The sequence below is a fragment of the Microplitis mediator genome, chromosome 8 (assembly GCF_029852145.1).
Source record: "Microplitis mediator isolate UGA2020A chromosome 8, iyMicMedi2.1, whole genome shotgun sequence".
In the NCBI taxonomy this organism is placed as follows: Eukaryota; Metazoa; Arthropoda; class Insecta; order Hymenoptera; family Braconidae; genus Microplitis; species Microplitis mediator.
The window spans coordinates 5,882,680-5,905,811 of record NC_079976.1 but is presented as its reverse complement, the minus strand read 5'-3'; the positions used below and the strand labels follow the sequence as shown (position 1 = coordinate 5,905,811).

The following is a 23,132-nucleotide window of genomic DNA, read 5'->3' as shown; positions in this document are numbered from 1 at the left end:
AAATATCTCAAAGCTTGTTCATCAAGCTTTCATTTTTGTCCTGTAACGGTCATCTTACGGCCATTTATTATGATACTTAGATGTTAAGTGATACTCTTCAGTCACCCGGGGCCCTGTCAGAGGCCCCCGAGATAAAATTCTACTTGAATTTAGACGACAGTGGGGTAGTTCTACGTTGCCAAAATTTACCTATAAATTTTCACCATATTTCATTTTATGTAGAAAATTTATATTGCATTTTACCTTATTTTAGTCTGTTCGCTATATTTTGTTAATAAAATATTTTTTTAATCTCACAACAGCATCATTACTAGAAAGTATACATTTTATTAATTATGAGTTTACGAAAATTACAAAATTTTGGGAAAGTCTAGAGAAAAATTCTTTCCATTCTGGTAGCCAGATGGCATATTTTTTTTTTTTAATTGCTTTGTAATTTTGCCCAAGTTTCTGCTACTGGGATAAAATTGAAAGTCGACAACAATCGAGGGAATGTAATATTAACTATTTACTAAAAAAAAAAGAAACATCTCCATAATGAAAAAATAAATTCCAAATATCAAATAAACATAAATTATTAACTCGTAAATTAAAATATATCTGTAGTTTAAGAAACATTATATTCAAAATAAATAACGAAACTAACACTTAATATTCCTCATCACAAACTATTAAAGAATATTAATACCTTGGCATTTAATTTAACAGATTATGATGTCTTCGTAAAATATATTTTTATGTATTTGCATATATATTTATTATTATTGTTACTTTTTTTTTTAAATTTAATATTTATTTTTAGTGTCAAGTGTTTTACGACTTTTCCGGTGTATCATGACGAGGCGTTAAGCGGCATAATAATAATGATAATAGTGAGAGGTATATATATAATAAAAATTTTTCCTAGTCATAATTATTGATTTTTACGAGACAAAATATCATATACAGGTGTGATAGAGATCTTTTTGCTCAACCGACCACCAACGTCCTTCCATAATATACATATTAAATAAAACATTATAACTCTCTTTTAAAGAATATATACATATATATATTCTCTCTATTATAGGGCCTCTGTATCATTATTCTCACCTTGAAATTCCATTGCGTATATTTTAACGATAATATATCTACATACGTAGAGTAGTAGCAAACATTATTATTTTATATTTTTAGATTTTTCAATACCAAGATTATTCCATCATCATAAATTTTTTATGTTTTTTTATTTTTTATTTTTGAATATTTATTTTTTTTACGACTGCTTAATGCAGTAAATTATTTTTGAAATTTTCAAAATATAAGTACAGGTGAAAATGAGGTAAAATAAACAATTTATATTAAAAAGTTTTTTAATACGGTATTTTTTAAAATTAAGGACTTGTATCCTTTCGTTAATAAATAAAAAAAAAAAATATCTACATGTATATATTTTTTTTTTTATTATTGTGATGAATTCATTTTTTATGTCGATCGATTCTCGATAAACTGCATAATAGTTTGAAATATTTTGCGTGTTTATATTTATTATTTTTTTTTTTTTCACTTGACATAAACGCAGTACATACTCGAAAGTACTTATCTTATATTAATATTATTGATTAATGCAGTGGAAAAATAAATACTTATGTTTAATGAACGTAAAAAATTTTTTTTTGCTCTGACTTGAAATTGTTAGAAATAGAGAATTTTGAAAAATTAAAAAAAATTGTATTTTTATAACCGAAGAGGAAAATCCAAAAATATAAGCGTTTTTGGCTCTAATTGTCTTTTTATTCGCAAATTGATTCATAGACTTATTCTATGCCTAAAAATAAAAAAATTAGAACCATAAGGGCTTATATTGGATTCTTATTTTTGGTTTAAAAAATATAATTTTTTTAGAATTTTCTAATACTAACAATTTTGAATCGAGTGGCAAAAATAATTTTCTACTTCTATTAGTTACTAGAATTTTTTTTCCACGTTATCAATCAATAATATTAATATGAAATAAGTGCTCGAGTATAGACTGCATTTATGTCAAGTGAATAAAAAAAATATATATACATGCGAAATATTCCAAGCTCTTGTTCAGTTTGTTAAGAATCGATTGGAAAAAAAATAAATTCATTAGGATAATTAAAAATATATAAATGTATGCATTTCAATACTATGAGGGGAAGGATATAAGTCAACACTTCAGTTGCGACAAATATTTTTTAATGCACAGACGTACTCGATATAAAATTTTTATTTGAAAATCCACTTATTATATTAAGTATATAATTAAATAAAATACAAATAATTTTAAATTTTATTAAATCAGTATCGGTATAAATTTTGAATAATTAATTTTTAATAAATAGATCTTCAGTATTTATTTTTAAAAAATTTATCAAGTGCAACAATGTGGTGGAAAAAAATAATCATCTTTTATTTTTGTTTCTGTTTTTTTATCTTAAATATTGCTTGCAGTAAAATTAAAATATATAGTTCAATTGAAAATTCATCAGAACGTCTCATTAGTCATGCGGTAATTTTAATTATTTTTTATACTATAAGTTTTAATTTTATAATTAATTATTGAATTGCTTGTAATTATTATTAATAGAAGGAGTTGGTTGAAATGTGTTGTGCAAACAATTCAAATCCTCTGATCATGACGTCTGATTTTATTGATGACTATCACAAAGTTCAAAATCCGTTTAATTTTCATCAAAATTCATCAGTAATTATAATAAATGATGATTTCAAGGCAGATAAAATTCAGGGGATCATTCCTTCTTATCCAACATACGTACTGTCATTCAAATCAATTGAAAAATTAAGCTCGCTAATTAAAGAGTTCAGATCGTCAGTAGTCTGGAGCATTACGTCAAAATTTTTAGTTCTCGATACTGACAAAGAGTCTCATTGTGCGAATGCAGGTAAAGTACTTGGATTTTTATGGAAATTTGATTTGTTGGAATCGTATTACTTGTGTTATGATTATGACAAAGAGTCAACAATTATTTATACTTTAAATCCATTCACTAATTACGCCCCGCCACCGTGGACGCAAATTGATGCCACTGAAAAATTTGATGACAAGGATTCAACTAAGTGGACACTGTATAATCTACGATATTCCAATGGTATGTATATTGCACCTATTATTTTTTAACTTCCCGCTAAGAAAATTTAAAATGAAAAAAAAAAAAAAAAGTTATTGGTTTCGGTCCGATTTTCAAAAACCGAGTTCGAAAATCTAGATGTTTTGAAGTTCTAGGAAACGATTTTGACTATTTTCAAGATGATGCCTGTATGTATGTGTGCACGTACGTGTGTGTGAATATATACTGTAACCTGTAACTTTTGAACGGATGAACTGATTTGGTTTTTTGAGGTGGCGTTTGAAGCGGCTTCTCAATTCCAACAATTTGATCAAAATTGACCGTAATCGGTACAGTACATTCGGAGATGTTCAAAAAATGAAATTTTTTCACAAATGTTTTTTTCGGATAACTTGGAATGTAGTCGATGGATTGATTCCAAAATTTATCCAGCTCTAAAACTTTATAAGCCGCATCAAATGCCACCTCAACTATCAAAATCGGTTCATTAGTTCAAGAGGAACCGTTATAGAAAGAATTGCGAAAAAGTGTTTTTTTCTAATAAAATTCAAATTGTTGTGCTAATTGATGAAAGTTTTTCTTTGAACGCCAGTAGTTGAGAAACTGCGTCGAATGTCACCTTGAAGGTCAAAATCGGTTCATTATTTCCAAAGATATTGCTGATATACAATGAAAAGAATAACGATTTACTTCTTTATTTTTTTTTTGCTATTGTTTATTCCTTGAATTTTCTCAATGGAAGGTGTGGCATCACTATTTTCGAGCTCATAGAGCTCAATAATGTATTAAGAAGCGTATTTTAGATTTCAAGAGCTCGAAAATAGTGGGAAGTTTTGGGACTGGCCCACAGGGTCAGGCGGTTTCCAGATTTTTTTTAGCTAGTCCTTTTCCGCCACTTTTTTTGTTATCTTTAATACATAAAATTCTTTTCTGTATACGTTATTTATTTCCAATTTTCAGAAAAAAATTTATGCCATACCATAAAATTTGATAAGACCAAAATACTGGAAGGTCACAATGTAAAAATAACAATTTTCGCAAATCTAAGAAAAAAAACTTCCGAAGAAAAAAAGAATTATTTAAGACGTCATTTCGAAAAATTACTTGCTACAAAAGAAGTGAGTTTGAATAATTTACTTACGTACATAAACGCCACATCGACCGTGAATATACTACCAACAAAAAGTGAAAAATTACCCGAAAATGGTGACAGTAAATCATTTGCCGGTCCTAATTACGATATTTATGACAAAAGGCTTCAACTAGCAGAGGTCAATTTCACCGACAACGATATTATGACCCTGTATCGTGAGCTTAAATTTTCAATTTTGACCAAAAAGACAAATTATATAACAGGAATCAGTGAAATCACCAGCAATATTCAATTTATTATAATGACTATTGTCGTGTTGCTGTTAATATTCATAATAATAATGATTAATAATAGATATGACGTCACTGGGAGTATTTTGGAAGTGATAAGAATGTTAGCGAGCATGGGTTTCATGTCCCCAATAGACTGCCTCTCTATGAGGATAATTTTTTTCACCGGATTTTTATTTTCCTTCTTAGTAGTTCCCGATTTTCAGGGACAGATATCAGCCCTTTTGTCCCATCCTACCCGCCGCAATGTAGATAGTCTAAAAGACCTATATGATAACAGGTATCATGTTTACTATGAGGACATTATTCATAATGATATAATTAATGAAAGACTCTGGGTTACTGATGAAGACAAAGAGTATTTACATCCTTCTAGTCTCAAAATATTGAATAGATACGTCAATAAAATAAACAATAGTTCGAATATCGCTTGCATTCATTACACAAATTTTCTATTGGATAAAGCATTGAAGTCGGATGGTTTGCATTTGTCGAGAAAAATAGTATTCAAAATATATTTTGTCTATCGGACGAGAAAAAATTGGGCCCTTAAGGAAAAACTTGATAAAATTGGATTCATTCCTTTGGAAGCGGGCTTCGTTCATTATAGGGATGAAAAAAAAATAAAAGAACGGGTTAAGAAACTTGTAAAATTAGATAGGATTGAAAACAACGATAAGTATGAACAAGTTAACTTTAATGATTCGGTTTTTATATACATATTTTTTGGGGTGGTTTTGGTGATGAGCTTCACTATTTTTGGGATTGAAATGTTGTTTGCTAGAATTTCTGGGCTTTATAGACAGTTTCAAATGCGCGGGAGATGAAGGGTTCAAATATAAGGAAGATTGGGGAAAATTTGAGACCAATTTTTGATAAAAAAAGTTTTGTAGATGTTTATAGAGTTGCTAGAAAAAATATGGGGTGAATTGGTCGGTAATGCGCGTTTTTACCCGAGTTGAAATTTAAAACGTATCTCAAGCGTCTCAGGCGTTGAAAGCGCGTTTAAAACGTCTAAGGCGATAAGAACGTGTTTAAAACTTTTCAATAATTTTTTAATTCCGATTAAAATTAAAAAAGTAATGTACTGGGTATTAGGTAAAAATTTTTTTTCATTCTGAATCATTTATTCACTTTATTTTTTGAATTTGATGATTTTCTAATGCCTGAAACGTTTTAATCACGCTTACAACGTCTGAGACGCTTGACATACGCTTTAAACGCCTGAGACACTTGAAATACGATTTAAATTTCGACTCGGGCATCCCCCGAAAAAATATTTTTCGATATAATTTTCACAATTTTCCTGAAAAACAAGCACCCAAATTAGTTGTGAATAGGACAAATAAACATTACAATTTTTTTGGGGACATAATATCCCCAACAAAATATCTTTCGATATAATTTTTACAATTTTCCTGAAAAACTAGCACTCTAAATAGGTAGTAATTTTTTATTTATAAATTCCCACAATTTTTCTGAAAAACAGGCACCTAAATTAGTTGTGAATAGTACAAATAAAATATTTAAATAAAAAAGATAAATTTCGTCCGTAGGATATTTTGTCGGGGATATTATGTTAGGAGATATTTTATCGGATAATGAAAATGCGCGGAATCGAGTTGGTCAGCTCAAATATTATGAGTGTTTCAAAATTTTGACCAGAAAAAAGTTATTTCTGTCATTTTTTCAAATAAAAATTCAAATAAAAGTTTTACTTTTTTGTGGGGTGTTACATTTTGTCAGCCCGGGGAAAAAAAAATATTCTATGCTCTGTAAATTTGGTTTAATTGTCACCGTTTTGCTTGTCCTTTCCACATATTTTGGCAATAATATTACAATATTATTTTGTTTCTTATTAATTGATCAAAAATGATGAAAATTGCACCTCTGAAAAAATGGTATATATTTACATACATATATCCACTATTAATATTCTTGTTATTACTTGATTGATATCACAATCATACGGTATCTTAATATTTACATGAATATAAAAGATGTTACAAATTGTATTTATTATTTCCGATTAAATAAATAAATGTTAAAAAAAATTTTTCAAACTATTTATTTTTATAAAAATAACCATCGAAACAAAGAGATATTTGAATCACCTGATGTCATCTAGTCACGGTTGTAATGCATTAGTTTCAACCTAAAACAGAAACACGTGGACCAACTGTTCTACTGCAACGTCAGGTTTTTTTTATTTTATTTTATTGCCAAGGGTGGAATCCTTTTTATATAACCCGAGCTGCATGGGGCGCGTGGTCGATATATTTCACGGGTTTACTTCGCTAAGGTGTATTAGCTATATTAATTTACACCAGTCTAACATAAATATATACTCTATATATACTAATGGGAATGTGAATAGTGACTCATGGCGGATGGCATATACCCATGGGACTTAATTAATAGCCTCCATGACGCTCTATGACCACATGGTGTTCTTATGACTGGAAAAAAAATGTTTTTTCATTCTTTACAAGCTTTGTTTTTAGATACGTGAACTAGAATTGAGAGTTGCAGGAAAGAAGGGAGAGTGGGGCAAGATGAGACAACATTTTTAAATAAAAAATTCTTTTTGTAAATTAATATCGAGTCTCTAGAAAAAGTATGGGGTAAGTTGGCATTCGATTTTTAAATATATATATATTAAAAATATATCTTAGAATATATAAAAAAATACATGTATAAAAATATACAAAAAATAGATTTTTTTTATATTTAAAAATATACAAAAATTATATAAAAAATATATTTTTTAATATAATTTTAATATATAATTTTATAATTTTAATATATAAGCTTGTTATATTTCTTTTTCTATGTTGTTAATTAACTTAATAATATAATTTTTTTATATTTTCATAATTATATTTGTTATAGATTTAAAATATATTACTAATATATTTTTTTTATATTTTTAAATATAAGAAAATATATTTTTCATATATTTTTATACATGTATTTTTTATATATTTTTAATATATAAAATATATACGAAAATCGGCCAAAAGTTAGCTATTTAAAATATATTTTTTATACATATTTTATATATATTTATATATTTTTTATGTATTTTTTTTATATGAAAAATATATTTTTTTTATATTTTAACATATATTTTTTTTCTAAATTTTGTTTATGGGGGTAAGATCATTTTATCCGACATCAAGTTTTTGTCGATTTGAAATAGAAAATGGACACAAAATAATTTTTTTTTTTAGTCGTAATTTTGAAACTGTCGCATTATTTGGGTGACTACTTCCTATTTTTTTTGGAGACTAAATAAATATTTACATAAGAAAATGGCGCCTTATTTTGTCTCTCAAAGTAAAAAATTTGCAGACTGATTGCGGATTTTGTGCGGAGTCAGTGCATTTCCTATAATACATAGGAAAAGTTCCTATGTTAACATAGTAAATTTTCCTCTATTGCATATTAAACTTCCCTATACTACATAGTGAATTTTCTTATGTAGTATAGTAAATATTCTTTATTAGAATCATAAATTTTCTTATGTTAGCATCGTGAAAATTCCTGTGCGAACAAAGGAAATATTACTATGTATCATTTTTTTTCTCCGTGTATGTCTATCAAATTATGTATGCATCACTACGATATCACTCCACTGAAAAAAAACTCCCTATTTACTTCGCATGCGTCGATTTATTTTAAACTTCAGAATTCCGAGTGAAGAATTCAGATTTAAATGAATTCCCTATTCACCCTCAATTTTTTACAATAGACTGTTTCATTTTGACTCATTATTTCTTTCTAGAAGAAGAACAAATTTTGATAAGGAAATTTATTCAATATTTTTTATAAAATATTAATCATTATTATATAATCATCAGATCATTGGTATAAAAATATTATTTAATGATATATTGTTAGTTAGATTACGATATTATACGTGAAAGAGATACCAATGACTTCTGAGGCATGTTGGAATTCATGACCAAGTGGTATAATGTACTTACAAATAAGAAAACGAGTCCCAGATTACGCGAGAATGTTACTTCAATATATATATGTTCATGAAACGCACAAACGCCCACGCAAAAAGGCATACTACTATCCTCAAGCGATCTCTGCCTATCAGAAGGTGTGAAAAATTTTCTTCATGCCAGCACTCTAGTTACTTGGAGCGCGTGCTTAGATGAAGAACCGAGACGCGGGTGATATTTAAATAAATCCCTATGATTTAAATAAGTCCTGATAAAACTGACCTCGAGCATAAGAAATAAATAATGATAACACTAAATTTTTTTTTTATTAACCGGATTGCGCTTATGGAAGTTAATAATAAATAATTTAATTAAATGCAAATATATACTTTTATTATATTCATGGTAAGTGATATAGATTGATAAAATTAATACAACAGACGTCATAGATATTTCATCTGTCATTAGGTTAATTATTAACAGTTTTTTTTTTTTTTATTAGCACGCGAATAAAAATTATGATAAAAATTAAATATATATGATAAGAGATAGGAAATATATTTAAATTAATTTACAATAATTTATGACTATAGACATTTAAAATATTTATTTTGAGATATATATGATTACAATACATGATAATTTATATTTACAAAAAAATTTTAATTTTAATCATCGATTGTGTAATTAATTATTAAGTAGACTAATCGTTATTTCTAAAGGAATGGATTTATATTTGAGTTTATATATATTTAGGGGGATGGCTATTTTTGATAAAAATTTTTTTTTAATCGTCATTTTCAACTTCATCATTTTTTTACAATTTTAAATTCCGATTTTTCATAAAATTGTTTTTTAAAATTAATTTTCAGAAATTTTTCAGCGGATTCAATGTATTGTTTAACAAAAAAAAAAAAAAACATACGGTGTCTTCTTCGCTACATTTAAATTTTACATAAATTGTGCTCTTCAATGAAGTTTTATTTTTTTCCGATATCTTTATTTACTGACAGAATCGCGAATTTCTTCTTCTACTTAGATTAGATATAAATAATTTTATTGTACTCATTTTTTTAAATAAAATAGAAAAATAGTAAATTACATACCTAAGGAGGATAGTAGGACATTCCAACCTTCGTATGTAATTGTCTACCCCAGAGGAAGATGTATATACATTTTTCCACTAGATCTGCATCTGAAAGTTTAAATTTTCACCTCTGTTTACGGGAAAAATTGCGCATGCGCTAATTTGTATCATTTGTTTCCTCATAAAAAAAGAACGACTTTCATCCCTCTAAACAGGACAGGAATTTAAACTTTCTGTACAGGTATGGCGAACGATTTTTATACTTTTTTTGGGGGAGGGGTTCATTTCGCCCGCTAGAGGAGCAAAATTTTTTTACGGCAACTGGAAATTTAGTTTCATTACTTCAAATGGAAGTCAAAAGAAGAAGATTCACTTTATTGTTCAAATGCACAAAAATCCATTATTTCTTTAGCGGTCCCGTGTTAGCCGATCTTCTTCTCTATATATATTTATATAAATAAATGCCAAATGAATACTTGTTGCTGTGCGACGTACAGTAGAGTCGAAAATTCAAGATTTCATACATTGTTCATAAATAATCGAAGCTACCCGAAATTCATATATTCAAAGTCATTTAATATATCTAAGTTGTAAACAGGCGTACATACTTCTTGCAAGTTTCTGATATAACCCTCTGGACATTGTATATATGGAAGGTTGAATATACTTGCAGATGATAGTGGAATAATCCACGAAATATATATGAAAGTAATTAATGTCATAATAATGGTGATTCTAAAGAGTTTTGGTTCCACTGAGATTAATCTGGAAATATATAATTTTCTATACTGCAGATAAACTTGAATAAGTTGTAATTAAAATTATAAAAATCAGAAATTAATTGGGACCATTCTCGTACTCAATATTCAGTGATTAAAAATAGTCTTACCCCATATTTGTTTTAATTGATCCTGCAATAGAGCAAATTCTGTCCAAATTTTCTATAATGTTTGTGCCGACTTATTTTCACAAGAACGTATTTTTTTTATCTAATTGTAGATTATAATTTTCGAAAGATGAATAATTTAAATAGACCAGAACATTTTATTCATGTTTTACTTATCACGTTTAAAAAAATATTTAATTATTAATTAGTTTTGATTTAACAAAATTTCAGAGATCCGTCATATATATTTTTGGTCTCGTTATACTATTTGTAACACGGTTCAAAGTATATTAAATTCGCGTCTGCCTGTAATGTATACTTTTTATAACCATATTCTGCTATATTTATATATATTAATTTATAATAAGAAACCAAATGTGTAGTATTGTGCTATTCATCATTTATTTCCTTTGCTTATCAGTTACATTATAATAATAGATGACGTCAATACTGTCTTAGTATTACCATTGATATAATAGCGCCTCACTTTACTTATTATTAAAGCTAATTATTCAAAATTGATTAAATTTAATATTTTATCAGAGTATTTGAGCTTTGTCAGTAATTTTAATTATAAATTTAAATAAAGTGCCAATCAAGCGAAGAAATTTTCAAATTTTTTCATATTCCAAAAATTAAAAAAAATTAATGCAGAAAAAAATCACCTGCTTTGAATTTAATCCGCACCTGATCCGCAATTAATCCACACGCACTCCGCTTTCAATCCGCACGTACTGTGCATTTATTTCATACACACTCTCAATTGACACCACGTCACTTTAGGCTCACTTCGAATTTATTTTGCAAATTATCCGTACCAACTACGCATATAATCCACACGCTCCGCATGTAGTCCGCATTAACTCCGTATTTACTTTGCACTCCCTCTGGTTTTAGTCCGCATGTAATCCACACGCATTCTGCATAAATCCGCTCACATTCTGGGTATAATTCACATTCTGGGTATAATTCACATTTACTCTGAACTCACATCGTATTCATTTTGCGAACAATCCGCACCCATTCCGCATGTGATCCGCACCCATTCCGCATTAAATACATGCCCTTTTGTTATTTATTTCTCATTTATTCTAGATTTAATCCGCTTATACGCCACATGAATTCCGCATTCAATCCGCACTTACTCCGCACACATTTTTGCGTAGCATTAAAAAGTAATAAAGAGATGAAACTGATGAAATTAAGGATCTTAGGTGATAATAAAAAACTATGATTTATTTTTTCATGATATTAGAAATACTTGAAAAAACTATTTTTTATTTTATACAAGAGGTAGACAATGGTTGCTTGCAGTCTCAAATTAGCTTATAATTCGTTCAAATATTTTTTAACTTCTCTCCATAAATCAGTGATGCGCCTCGAAGTAAAAATTAAATTATTCAATTATTTCAATGAGAATAACTAGAGTCGTTGTCTTATCTGAAGGTTTCAATAATTTTATCTTGATCAACATATTCGAAAATATGAGGGGCATCTAACAAAATAGATGTTGCGCCAGAAGTTGTTACAATAAAAAACACAAAAAGTAGAAGACGATCAATTACCATCGCCACATATTTCCAGTCTTCTCTTGCCTGAAAATAGCACACATTATTTTAATTATTTGTTCAACTGTAAATTATCAATGTGAATTATATTTATAATCCCGCTAAAAAATGCATAAACCCGAAAAAAATAACCGGTAGCTGCAAACAAAATAGCTGGTAGACAATACCAAATGCATCGATAGCAGCTACCAATTACATCAGTAGCTGCAACCGAAATAGTCGGTAGCCAATACATAAAAAATTGGTAGCCGCTACCAACTATTTTGGTATCTGAAACGGAAAATAATCAGTAGCTGTCGCCAAAAAATAATTGATAGCTGCTGCTAAAAAACAATTCGTAGCTGCTACCGAAATAATCATTAACCAATGCTAAAAAAATCAGTAGCAGCTTTCAACTACTTCAGTAGCTGCTGCCGAAAAGTACTTTGTAGCTGCTACCGAAATAGTCATTAGCCAATATCAAAAAAATCAGTAGCATCTACCAGCTACTTCGGTAGCTGCTGCCGAAAAATACTTTGTAGCTGCTACCGAAATAGTCGATACCCAGAACCAAAAAAATTAGTAGCAGCTCCCATTATTTTGGTAGCTGTTGCCGAAAAATACTTTGTAGCTGCCACCGAAATAGTCGATACCCAGAACCAAAAAAATCAGTAGCAGCTCCCATTATTTTGGTAGCTGCTGCCGAAAAATACTTTGTAGCTGCTACCAAAATAGTCGATACCCAAAACCAAAAAAATCAGTAGCAGCTCCCATTATTTTGGTAGCTGCTACCGACTATTTTTGGTAGCTGCTACCGACTATTTTTTCCGTGTACTTACTTGAATATATAAATCCTCATTTCTCAGATGTTCTGCAACAAAATCAACAGCAGAAAGTGCATCTTTGATCATCGGATTTTCCATTTCCAAACTCATTCCCGACTGTCTTCTGGTCCCGACGGTTTCATAAATGTCATCACCATTAAAATTATTGCCATTACTAATTTCTTCTCTATTACGATTAATACTGCAGCTCGGATGATGATGTTGATGATTATGATGATGATGATGATGATGATGATTGTGCGAGTGAAAATTGTGCATTTCAATAATTTCCTGATTATTTTGAAAGTCACTGTAAGCTGCTGCATTTTCGGGTGGAATAGGAACTACCATTTTTTTCAATTTGTTATTGCATCTCATACTCCGTCTCTCCATCATCCAACGTAGTCGCGTTTTTTTAGGCCGCTTCATCAATAATAAAGTCGGTAAAATTTTCAAAAAAACAACTCGTACGAATTTAGGCATGTGGTGTGTCTTTGGTCCGCGGAAATTCCAGTTTATGATCATAACCGTTATCAAAATACAAATAACGTTCATGATAAATGTAAACATCAGATACTTAGCGATCAGTGGCAGCACCAACGAAGTTGGTGGCAAAATTTTGCTCACCAATAATAAGAACAGAACAAGAGATAAGAGAATACTGATACCAAGTGTTACTTTTTCTCCAGCTTCTGCGGGTAAATAAAATTCCAAAATACACAGAAATGATATTAATATTGTCGGCAGTATCAAATTAACTGTATAAAATAATGTTTTACGACGAATTGTTATATAAAATGTAATATCAGTTTCTGTTGGATGATCAAATCCTTCGTAAACGTTTAAATATGCTGGTACTTCAATAATATCCCAGGTACCACTTTTGTAATAATCCGAGAGTGATACATAATTTTTATTGTCTAATAGTTCTAATGACACTTGATCACCATTGAATGTCCATGAGCCAAATTTCATTAGACATGTTTGCTGATCAAATGGAAAATATGTTACGTCAATAGTACATGAGCTTTGATATAAAGCTGGTGGTATCCAAGTTACGCTACCATCTGAGCTTATCACAACGTTACACTTGTAACGTACTTCGTATTTTCCATCAGCACTGCAATCATAATTTTTTTTAAAATTAATGAACTGTAAACAAGTTGCGGATTTAGTGTGGAAGTGGAGCGGATTGTGTGCGGATCAACTGTGGATTGTAAGCAGATCAGTTGCGAAATCGATGTGGAATAAATGCGGGTTATATGTAGAGTGGGTGCGGAATTCGTGTGAAGCTGATGAAAATTGTGCGCATATTGAGTGTGGATATGATGCAGATTTGATGGAAATAGTATGCGGATTCAGTACGGGTTCAATAAGGAGTTTGAAGTTAATGCGGAATGGATACGGATCAGATAGACTGGATGTGGAATAGATCCGAAATACGCATTTCGTACAGAGTTCATGCGGATTCCATGCAGAATAATACGGATTGTGAGTAGATTGATTGTGGAGTCGATGTGAAATGATTGCGGTTTATATGCGGAGTTGATGCGGAATCAGTACGAATTAAGTATGTATGTCATGCGGGTTTGACACAGGTTGTGTGCGGATTGAGTTTGGGATGGGACGGAACAGATGCGAATCACATGGAGTGGGTGTGGAATGAATGCGGAGCGCAAACTTTGTGTAGAGTTAATGTGGATTACATTCGAAGCGTATGCGGAATAAATACGAAATGAGAAAATGAATTCTGATTGAAAATTCACTACACGGAAAGAAAATTATGGAAACTGTTCCCATAATTTTGTGAAATTTTTTCCTATATAATCATAGGAATTACAACCATAAATTATGGGAGCAGTTCCTATAATTATAGGAATGTTTCCCATAATTATAGGAATAGTTCCTATAATTATGGGAATGATACCCATAACGTTATGGAAATGGTTCCTCTAATTATAGGAATGGTTCCTATAATTTATAGGAATACTTTCTATAATATTATGGGAATCATTCCTATAATATATAGGAACTATTCCTATAAATTATAGGAATCATTCCCATATATTATAGGAACCCTTCCCATAACATTATAGGAACTATTCCTATACCATTATGGGAACTATTCCCATAATATTATAGGAATAGTTCCTATACCATTATAGGAACCATTCATATAATATTATGGGAATGGTTCCCATACTATCATGAAAAAATTAATTTGAAGAAAAGTGTGGCAATTATTTTTACAATACACAGAAATTTGATTAAGTATAGAAACAAAAATTCAAACATTGAAAAAATATTTCGCAAAAATATTAAAATTTTTAACAAAAAAAATTTTTTTAACAAATTTAGCGTCGAAGAAGCTTCATTTTGATCTCTCCATATTATTCGGGAAATTTCTACACTGCTTTGCAAAAAAAAAAAATTTATATGATATTATTGGAGTGGTTCCCATAACATAATGGGAATAGTTCCCATAATATTATAGGAATATTTCCCACACCATTATGGGAATAGTTCCCATAATATTATGGGAACGATTCCCATACCATTATGGGAATGGTCCCCATAATGATATGGGAATGGTTCCTATAATGGTATGGGAACTATTCTCATACTATTATGGGAACTATACCCATAAATTATAGGAACGACCCCTATAATAGTATAGGTACTATTCCCATACCATTATGGGAACCATTCCCATAATGCATAGCAAAACTTCCCATAATTTTCTTTCCGTGTACGGATTTATAACCGGTATTTACACACGGAAAAAATAATCAGTAGTAGCTACAGATTGACGATCGGTAGCTGCTACCGATTATTTTGGTAGCTACCACCGGTTTCTTCGGTGGCTGTTACCGATTTTGTTTTCAGTAGCAGTTACCAATTATTTCAGTAGCTTTTACCAAAAATCAATCGGTAGCAACTACCGATTATATATTTCCGAGCAGTATATGGAAAGTGAAGTGGGATATTTATATCTTATATCATATTAATTACTTATTAAAGAGAACGATATCAGGTTTCCATATTTTGTCAGGAGGCAATCGGAATTTTTTTATTCCATGATAGTCCCCTTCATCCCACTGTAGTTGATAATCGTGCCATTGAAATTCCAACCAGACATTTGCTTTCATCACTTGATTCTTCTCATCCTATAATATAAATTAAATTTAGTTTCCATAAACTTGTGTATCGTATGCAACATAAAATAATTATTGAAATTTGTCAACATTTTATTCCATTCTGCGCATGTGCTCATAGATTATTAATGTACAAGAATTTGATGACGCATCTCACCCTAATATTCCATCCCTCTATACCCAAATCACAGAAAAAAAATCAATATCTTAGTGACTGTACCACAGAATCAACCACACCCCGTTTACAAAGCACACGAAATTTTGTTTATCCCAAAAAAATCCAAGTATCAAAAAAAAAATGTTTGATTTCGTTTTGATTGAATTCTATCAATTGAATGAACTTTCAAAAAATTAAATTGATCACTAAGTATAGAGTTTTTTTAAATATTGATATTTATTGTTTTACAAAACTTTACCACATTAATAAGCTGTACAAATGTTAATCCAAATTTAACGTGAACTCTATCAGTCATATTTCGAACTGGACGAATAAATTTATTGTAACCTCGAAATAAATCTCGAACTAATCTTTCTTCATCTTTTGAACACAAACCTGAACAAAAATATAAATAAATTATAAACTTCAATTAAATCATAAATTCTTAATACTTCAACACTATCCTCTAATTAAAATTATTTTTACGATAAAAATTAATTAAATTTTTTTTACTCACAAACACAAATACAAGTAAAAATTAGAAAAAAATTTATAAAATGATACGACCACATGATGAACGAAAGAAGGTTATAGTCTGACTGCTGCTTTTCTTCAGTTGGGAAAATTTTAGGGGATGTTAGATGAAATAAAAAAAAAAAAAAAAAATTAGGGGAATACCCTTACGAAATCTAGATGCTGTACCACAAACCTACTGTATAATACATCAGTGTGAGTGTGTTATCTTTTATTTTAGCTATTCTATTTTTCTTATATATTTATTTTTCCTTCTCTTATAATGTGTTTGGGTCGACAAAGTGGTTTTTTATATTTTTATAAATTCGGCTGCTAACATCAACTTTGGGGTAAAATCTTTTCAATGTAATGAGTCATTATTATCATTACTAATGACACAATTGTGGGTACTTCGAGACGTTTTCGAAATTTGGTCAAAATTTTATACAATTTTATTACTATACAGAAAAAATGGATCTCTTAATGAAACATCAACGAAAAATCACTAATCGCTTTGTAATTTTTCTAAAGCAGATCAATAAAATGAACAATTGGTAGATAGCATGCATCACAAGTTCAGAGACCTTCGTTCAAAAGAGATATCGGACCGACAGACTGAAGGCAAAATCCGCACCCGGAAGATCACCCGAGTCGAAAAACAAATTCGGATTTGAGTCTCAAAATTCTCAATGAGGTTTTTGAAGATCAATACAGAATTTTAAGATTGATTACAGTATAGAAAGTTATCCTAGTTTAGTCCTCAGAGTAGTAGTTACGACCCTTTTTACCACTTTGAGAAACATACAAGAATAATTTTATCCGCATTTGAACCTCAAAAGTTTCATTCGACGTATTCTCTCCCCTCCCTTTTGTATGTAAAATTTTTCAAAGTCCAAAATATAACTTTTCATTCGTTGAGGATTTTGAGGCCTTAGTTATAATTTAAAATCGATAAATTATTCGCATTTCGACCTCATAGTTCTCATTGAGAATTTTTAGTTCTAAAGTAGAGTTACTTTCTGAGCAGTAAATAAAACATCAAAGAAATTGAGGCTTTTGAGGACCAAACTAGAATTTGTTTTTTGACTCGGGTAGTCAAATTGAATCCAAGTTACAGACAGTTTACTGTCAACTTAACCGCAACTGTTTGCTCTCCAACACTTCCCGATGAAAAAAGATTTTATACAATTGTATAAAATTATATACAAAGAATGGCCCGATCCAATTGTATACAACTGTATAAAAATTGTATACAATTCTATATAAAATGTATACAAGTCTATATAATTATATACAATTTTATACAAACTATATACAATTCTATATAATTATATACAATTCTATATAATTGCAATATATAGAATTGTATATAATTATATAGAATTGTATACAATTTATATAGAATTGTATACAATTGGATCAGGCCATTTTTTTTATCCAATTATATATAGACTATATATAATTATATATAGTCTATATATAATTGTATAAAATCTTTTTTCATCGGGTTTCCTTTAAATTGGCTTCAGAATATGGCCGTAGCTTGAAGTTAACTTACGGTTAAGGTAGCTATCAGGGGTGTTAAATTCTAGATTTTTTAATAGTTTAACATAAAAAATCTGTTAAAGTAAACTATCATAAACGGTTTGTGTTGAATTAACAGATTTCTGTGTTGAAAATTAACACAAAAAATTTAACCAAACAACTTTTTAATACAAATACACAAAATTTCTAACTGTGTAGTACGAGAATTAGTGATTTCACTCCCGCTAATATGTGGAATTTAAATAGATTATTTATTTATTGAATATAAATATATAAAGAGACTTGAATAAATATTAATAATAAAACAATTAGCATAAAGTACCGGATGTGATGTCTTAGCTGTACTACACATTGGAAGCTCAAGTGTCTGAATAATTTAACGATTGTATATTTGTAGTGTTTAGATTAAGCGTAAGGGAGGATGTAAGGGTTTCAAAAGTACGTGTTATTCAAATGTATTTTATTAATACGTGTTCTGTGTGAGTGTATGCAGTACAAGTATATAGATAGATAAGTATGTATAGGAGAGGCGAATAACAACGAGAACGTAAACTGCCATGGATTATTGTCGTTTTATGTTCACGAGTCGTGGCGATCATGAGCTCAAGCTGCTTATTGTCTGACACTTGCTTGCTTTTGCCTTTACGGTGGTCTCTTATCTAAAGTAGTTATACCTTGACTTATCCTTTATAAACTAAATTGTTTTTACAATTTAAAAGAAAAATTCTTTTTTTGATTTTTTATCATTATATAGATGTATTTATATATTTTATATTATGTTGCGCTCAAATATATGTTTATCTTAAATATATAAACATTCAGAAAATATTTTGACATTTTCCAGTCCATGTTTGTTACCCTATAGGATCCCATAAGAATCTGGCGGTGTCCGAAGGAATTCAGCTGAAAGAATCATGGGAACCCATGGAAATTAATTAGGCCCACAATAGAAGGAGTTCGGCAGAAAATGATGGAAAATTCATAGCATTCTGTTGGAATTTGAAAAACCCCATAGGCATCTATTGATTCTTAGGAATTTCGCCAATTGTGTCATGACGTCCCATAAAATTTTCTATAGACCATTTAAGCCCTGAGGAGTTCAGTCTAAAATATCTTGGAATCTATATGAATTTATAAACATCCATAGGAATCGATTGCCTAGGTTGTTTTTCCCACTAGAGAACATCATAATGAACAAAAAACGTTTATATTGTGATAGGTTATTCCTAACAAGAGCAAAGTTACGACCCACTTCTCATAGTAAGGCACAAATAGCTTCATCCTCATTTATCCTCATATGGATCTGAACGCAAAAAATTAATTTTTCTTAGGCCTTTTTTGGGTTTTTCCTACTAGAGGACATCATAACAAACAAAAAACATTTCTATTGTAATGGGTTATTCCCAACAGCAGCAAAGTTACGGTCCACTCTTCATAGAGAATCATCTCCACCCATGTCCACCCACCTTCTGATGTCGTATGGATGGAGTCGTAAGTTTGGCCAAAAGTTTCATAGGAATCGAAAAAAGTTTTGGGAGTTCAGGAAAATTAACAGGAACCCATGAAAATCTATGAGAATCTATTGGATTATTTAAGAGCTTAACCGAAAATGACATATTAATTCTTGGAAATCCATAAAAATCCATTCGTCCTCAAGAATTTGGCTGATAATGTCATGGGGTCTCTCGGAAATCTATCGAAATCCCGTGGAATCTATACTATGGTATTTTTTGTCGCGGGTCCCAGGGCAAAATAATACTTTTGGGCAAAAAAAATTTTGTGTAGAAATACTTGATTACAGTTTGTATGTGGGGCAATTTGATCAGTCTGAATTATAGGCCAATTTTAATATTTTATTATTGATCTATTGTTTTTTGGTAAAAAAAAATTCAAATTTTTTTTTTTCACAGCGACCTATTTAATGTCAGTGTCATCTGTATCTATTTCTCGATAGCATAATTCAGACAATATTTCATATGAATTCATGTCTTATTCATTTACTTGTATATATATATAAATCTTGTATCATATGTTAGAACAACCTCAGAAGCCAAGAGATTGTAATCATCGATCTATGATCAATATCATAAATCATTTAGAATCACGACGATGATCATCTAATAGCTGATTATAATTACAAATCATTTGATTTTATAAATTTTTAAATACTAATGTAGAATTTATTTACTAATTACTGATAAATAATAAGTATTAATTTTATTTCGAAAAAATAAATGAAATAAATTAAAGAATCAGTAAAAATAATAATATTATTTTTGACACTACGCCAATGCAAGTCAATGATCGTTGACTTGCGGGGGAGAGTCTCCGCGCGCACAAGTGTGGGTCCACTATATATCCGGAAGAAGTGGTAGTCCTTTGAAAGTTTCAAGGACTCGACGCCAGGTGCCGCGGTCAGGAACTTGCCGAAACATATTTACAGGTACAATATTTAATTTTATATATTTTTTATAGTTCGTTATTATTATAATGATAAATTTTTTTAAAGTTAAATGACAGATAAGAGGCAAACGTGAGTTATGTGATATACTTTTTATTATTTTATTTCGAAATAGACTTTCAACGAGGGTCGAATTTCGTAATAATTATTGTGTAGTTAATATCAATAGATCAATCGAACCCCAAGAACAATACTCTAAGCTATAGAATTTAAGTTGATCGGTTTTATTTTTAACAATAATGTTTTTTTTTAGTTGAATTAAATGTCAGGGTCACTATCAGTTATTTTTACTGTGCGTATTATCTTTTGAGAAATACTTTTTTATTGAAACAAAAAATTATACTTTTTTCAGTAGTTATCTGTTTTATGATCTGCAAAAATTTTAAAATTATACAAACAAATTCGAACAGTAATTTTATATCACTGAAGTAATCAGTGAATTTATTTAACTGAAGCAGGCAGTGAATTTGTTTCAATAAAGCAGTCTGAGATTTGTATTGAAAAAATCAGTCAGTTTCTTTCACCGAACTAATCAGTGAATTCGGTTCATTGAATCTATCAGTGAAATCAACTGAAGAAATCATAGAAATTAACTGAAGAAATCATAAAAATTTGTACAGAAAAAAATCTGTACCTTTGTTTTACTGATTGCTTCAGTAATTTCATTAATTTAATCAGCGAATTCGTTTCACTGAAGCAGTCAGTAAAATTTGCTTTACTAAATCTGTCAATGAATTTTACTGAAGAAATCAGAAATTCTTACAGATAATAATCCGTAGGTTTGTTTCACTGATTGCTTCAGTAATTTAAATAATTCGATCAGTGAATTTGTTTTACTACAGTAGCCGGAGAATATTACTAAAGAAATCAGTAAATTTCTTTCACTGAACCAATCAGTGAATTTTACTGAAAAAATTAAAAATTTTTACAGAAAAAAATCTGTAAGTAATTACCGACCGCTTCAGTAATTTTTTTAATTCAATTAGTGAATTTGTTTCACTGAAGCAGTGAATTTAACCAGTTACTGATCTACTATTTTACGAATGCCAGCAGTGTTTTCTACCGATAAAACTATTAAATATTGTTAAGTCCGAAGTAGCATACTGATAGAGAAAATATTGAATACGCACTATGACTCAGTGATAATTCACTGTTTCATTATTAGAGATTTTTTTTTTATAAAAAATTAACCTTTAAAATCACGTTAAGTATATTAATTATATCGTATTGACTTGGCGTGTTACCTCCATGTGTTGAGCTAATTGAGTAAGGCGGAAGTATACGTGGGTACTACACAGTATATATCTGTATGACGGGGATCGATTGTTGTCTGCAATCGGACGTCTCGAAGATCATTAGGCTGCGCGGGAGTCCTTTCTCGTATTATATATCTGTATATATATATGTAAAATATATCGAGTGTTCTGATGATGTGATGTTGGCTTTGGCTTTCACATCAATACACACACAGACTTTCTCCAATAGCCTCTCTCATACATTGTGTACATTGAATATAAAAAAAAATCAATTTTAATTTTTTTTTTTATTTTTATTAATCACCAAAATTAAATTATTCTACAGCAAATAAAAATAATTAAATTTAGGTAATTATTGCATAAAAATATAAAATACAACGTAATTTAATTTTTAAGTAAATAAAGTCTCGAATGAATGGATAAAAAATATTGTTATTAATAATATGAGGGAATAAAAAATATGATAAAAAAAAAATATAAAGAACAAACGGGCTCTCGGTCCACCTTCGGTGGAGCTCGATGGTACATGCGCACCCACATACTACATACACCTACACAGTTGGAAACTGGCTGAGGAGTTTCGTATCAGGCACAGATCTTCGTAATCTCCGGCATCGACACATGGCTGTCCTGGGCCTTCTTACGGGCGTGCATGATTCATCCGTGGCTGTAAATCACTTCTGGGTCCCACTTTATAGCTTTCGAGGACGAGATCCACCCGAAAATCGTTTTCTCCATGTATCCAATACTCAATACATACATAAAATATTTACAAACGCGGATATATATGTTCGTTGGATGTACATATTGTTGTTGTTGTTGTTGTTGTTGTTAGTGTTGTTGTTATTGTGATGATAAAAAATGTTTTTAAATTAACATACGCAATACAATGGATTCAAATTTTATTTGTTCATTTATTTTATGATTATATGAATAAAAAAATTGATTTTATTTCAATGAATGCTCAGCTTGAAAACTTAATAATTGATAAAAAAAAAAAGTTTAGTATTTCTAATAGACATTTTTATGTAAAAGGTAGATCAGGTTAATTTCTTGTGATAAAATAAAAATGTGTTTGTGGTAAGGGATATTTAGTTTTTATATTGTGGTGAAGAAACAAATAAGTATGAATGATTGTTGTTGGCGTAATGCGAAAATTCAAAGCGATCAGTGGGTAAATTTGATGGAGAATGGTAAATAAGATACTGTTTTATGTATTTATGGATTGCTGTTGTCGATGATGTAGGTCAATTTAACGTGAGTGTGC

At 29.7% G+C, this 23,132-nt stretch overlaps 2 protein-coding genes across 2 annotated transcripts; one reads left to right on the top strand and one right to left on the bottom strand.

The window, feature by feature from the left end:
• The first annotated feature begins 2,405 nt into the window (after positions 1-2,405).
• On the top strand, positions 2,406-6,378 carry LOC130674062 (uncharacterized). Its single transcript, XM_057479362.1, has 3 exons — positions 2,406-2,515; positions 2,594-3,116; positions 4,056-6,378. The coding sequence occupies exons 2-3, from the start codon at positions 2,609-2,611 to the stop codon at positions 5,303-5,305; spliced, it is 1,758 nt and encodes a 585-aa protein (XP_057335345.1). The 5' UTR covers positions 2,406-2,515; positions 2,594-2,608; the 3' UTR covers positions 5,306-6,378.
• Positions 6,379-11,708: 5,330 nt separating this feature from the next.
• LOC130674063 (acetylcholine receptor subunit beta-like 1) lies at positions 11,709-16,678 on the bottom strand. The gene is made up of 5 exons (XM_057479363.1): positions 16,608-16,678; positions 16,350-16,486; positions 15,791-15,945; positions 12,794-13,898; positions 11,709-12,002 (listed from the first exon to the last, which is right to left on the bottom strand). The coding sequence occupies exons 1-5, from the start codon at positions 16,660-16,662 to the stop codon at positions 11,844-11,846; spliced, it is 1,611 nt and encodes a 536-aa protein (XP_057335346.1). The 5' UTR covers positions 16,663-16,678; the 3' UTR covers positions 11,709-11,843.
• Positions 16,679-23,132: the final 6,454 nt, after the last annotated feature.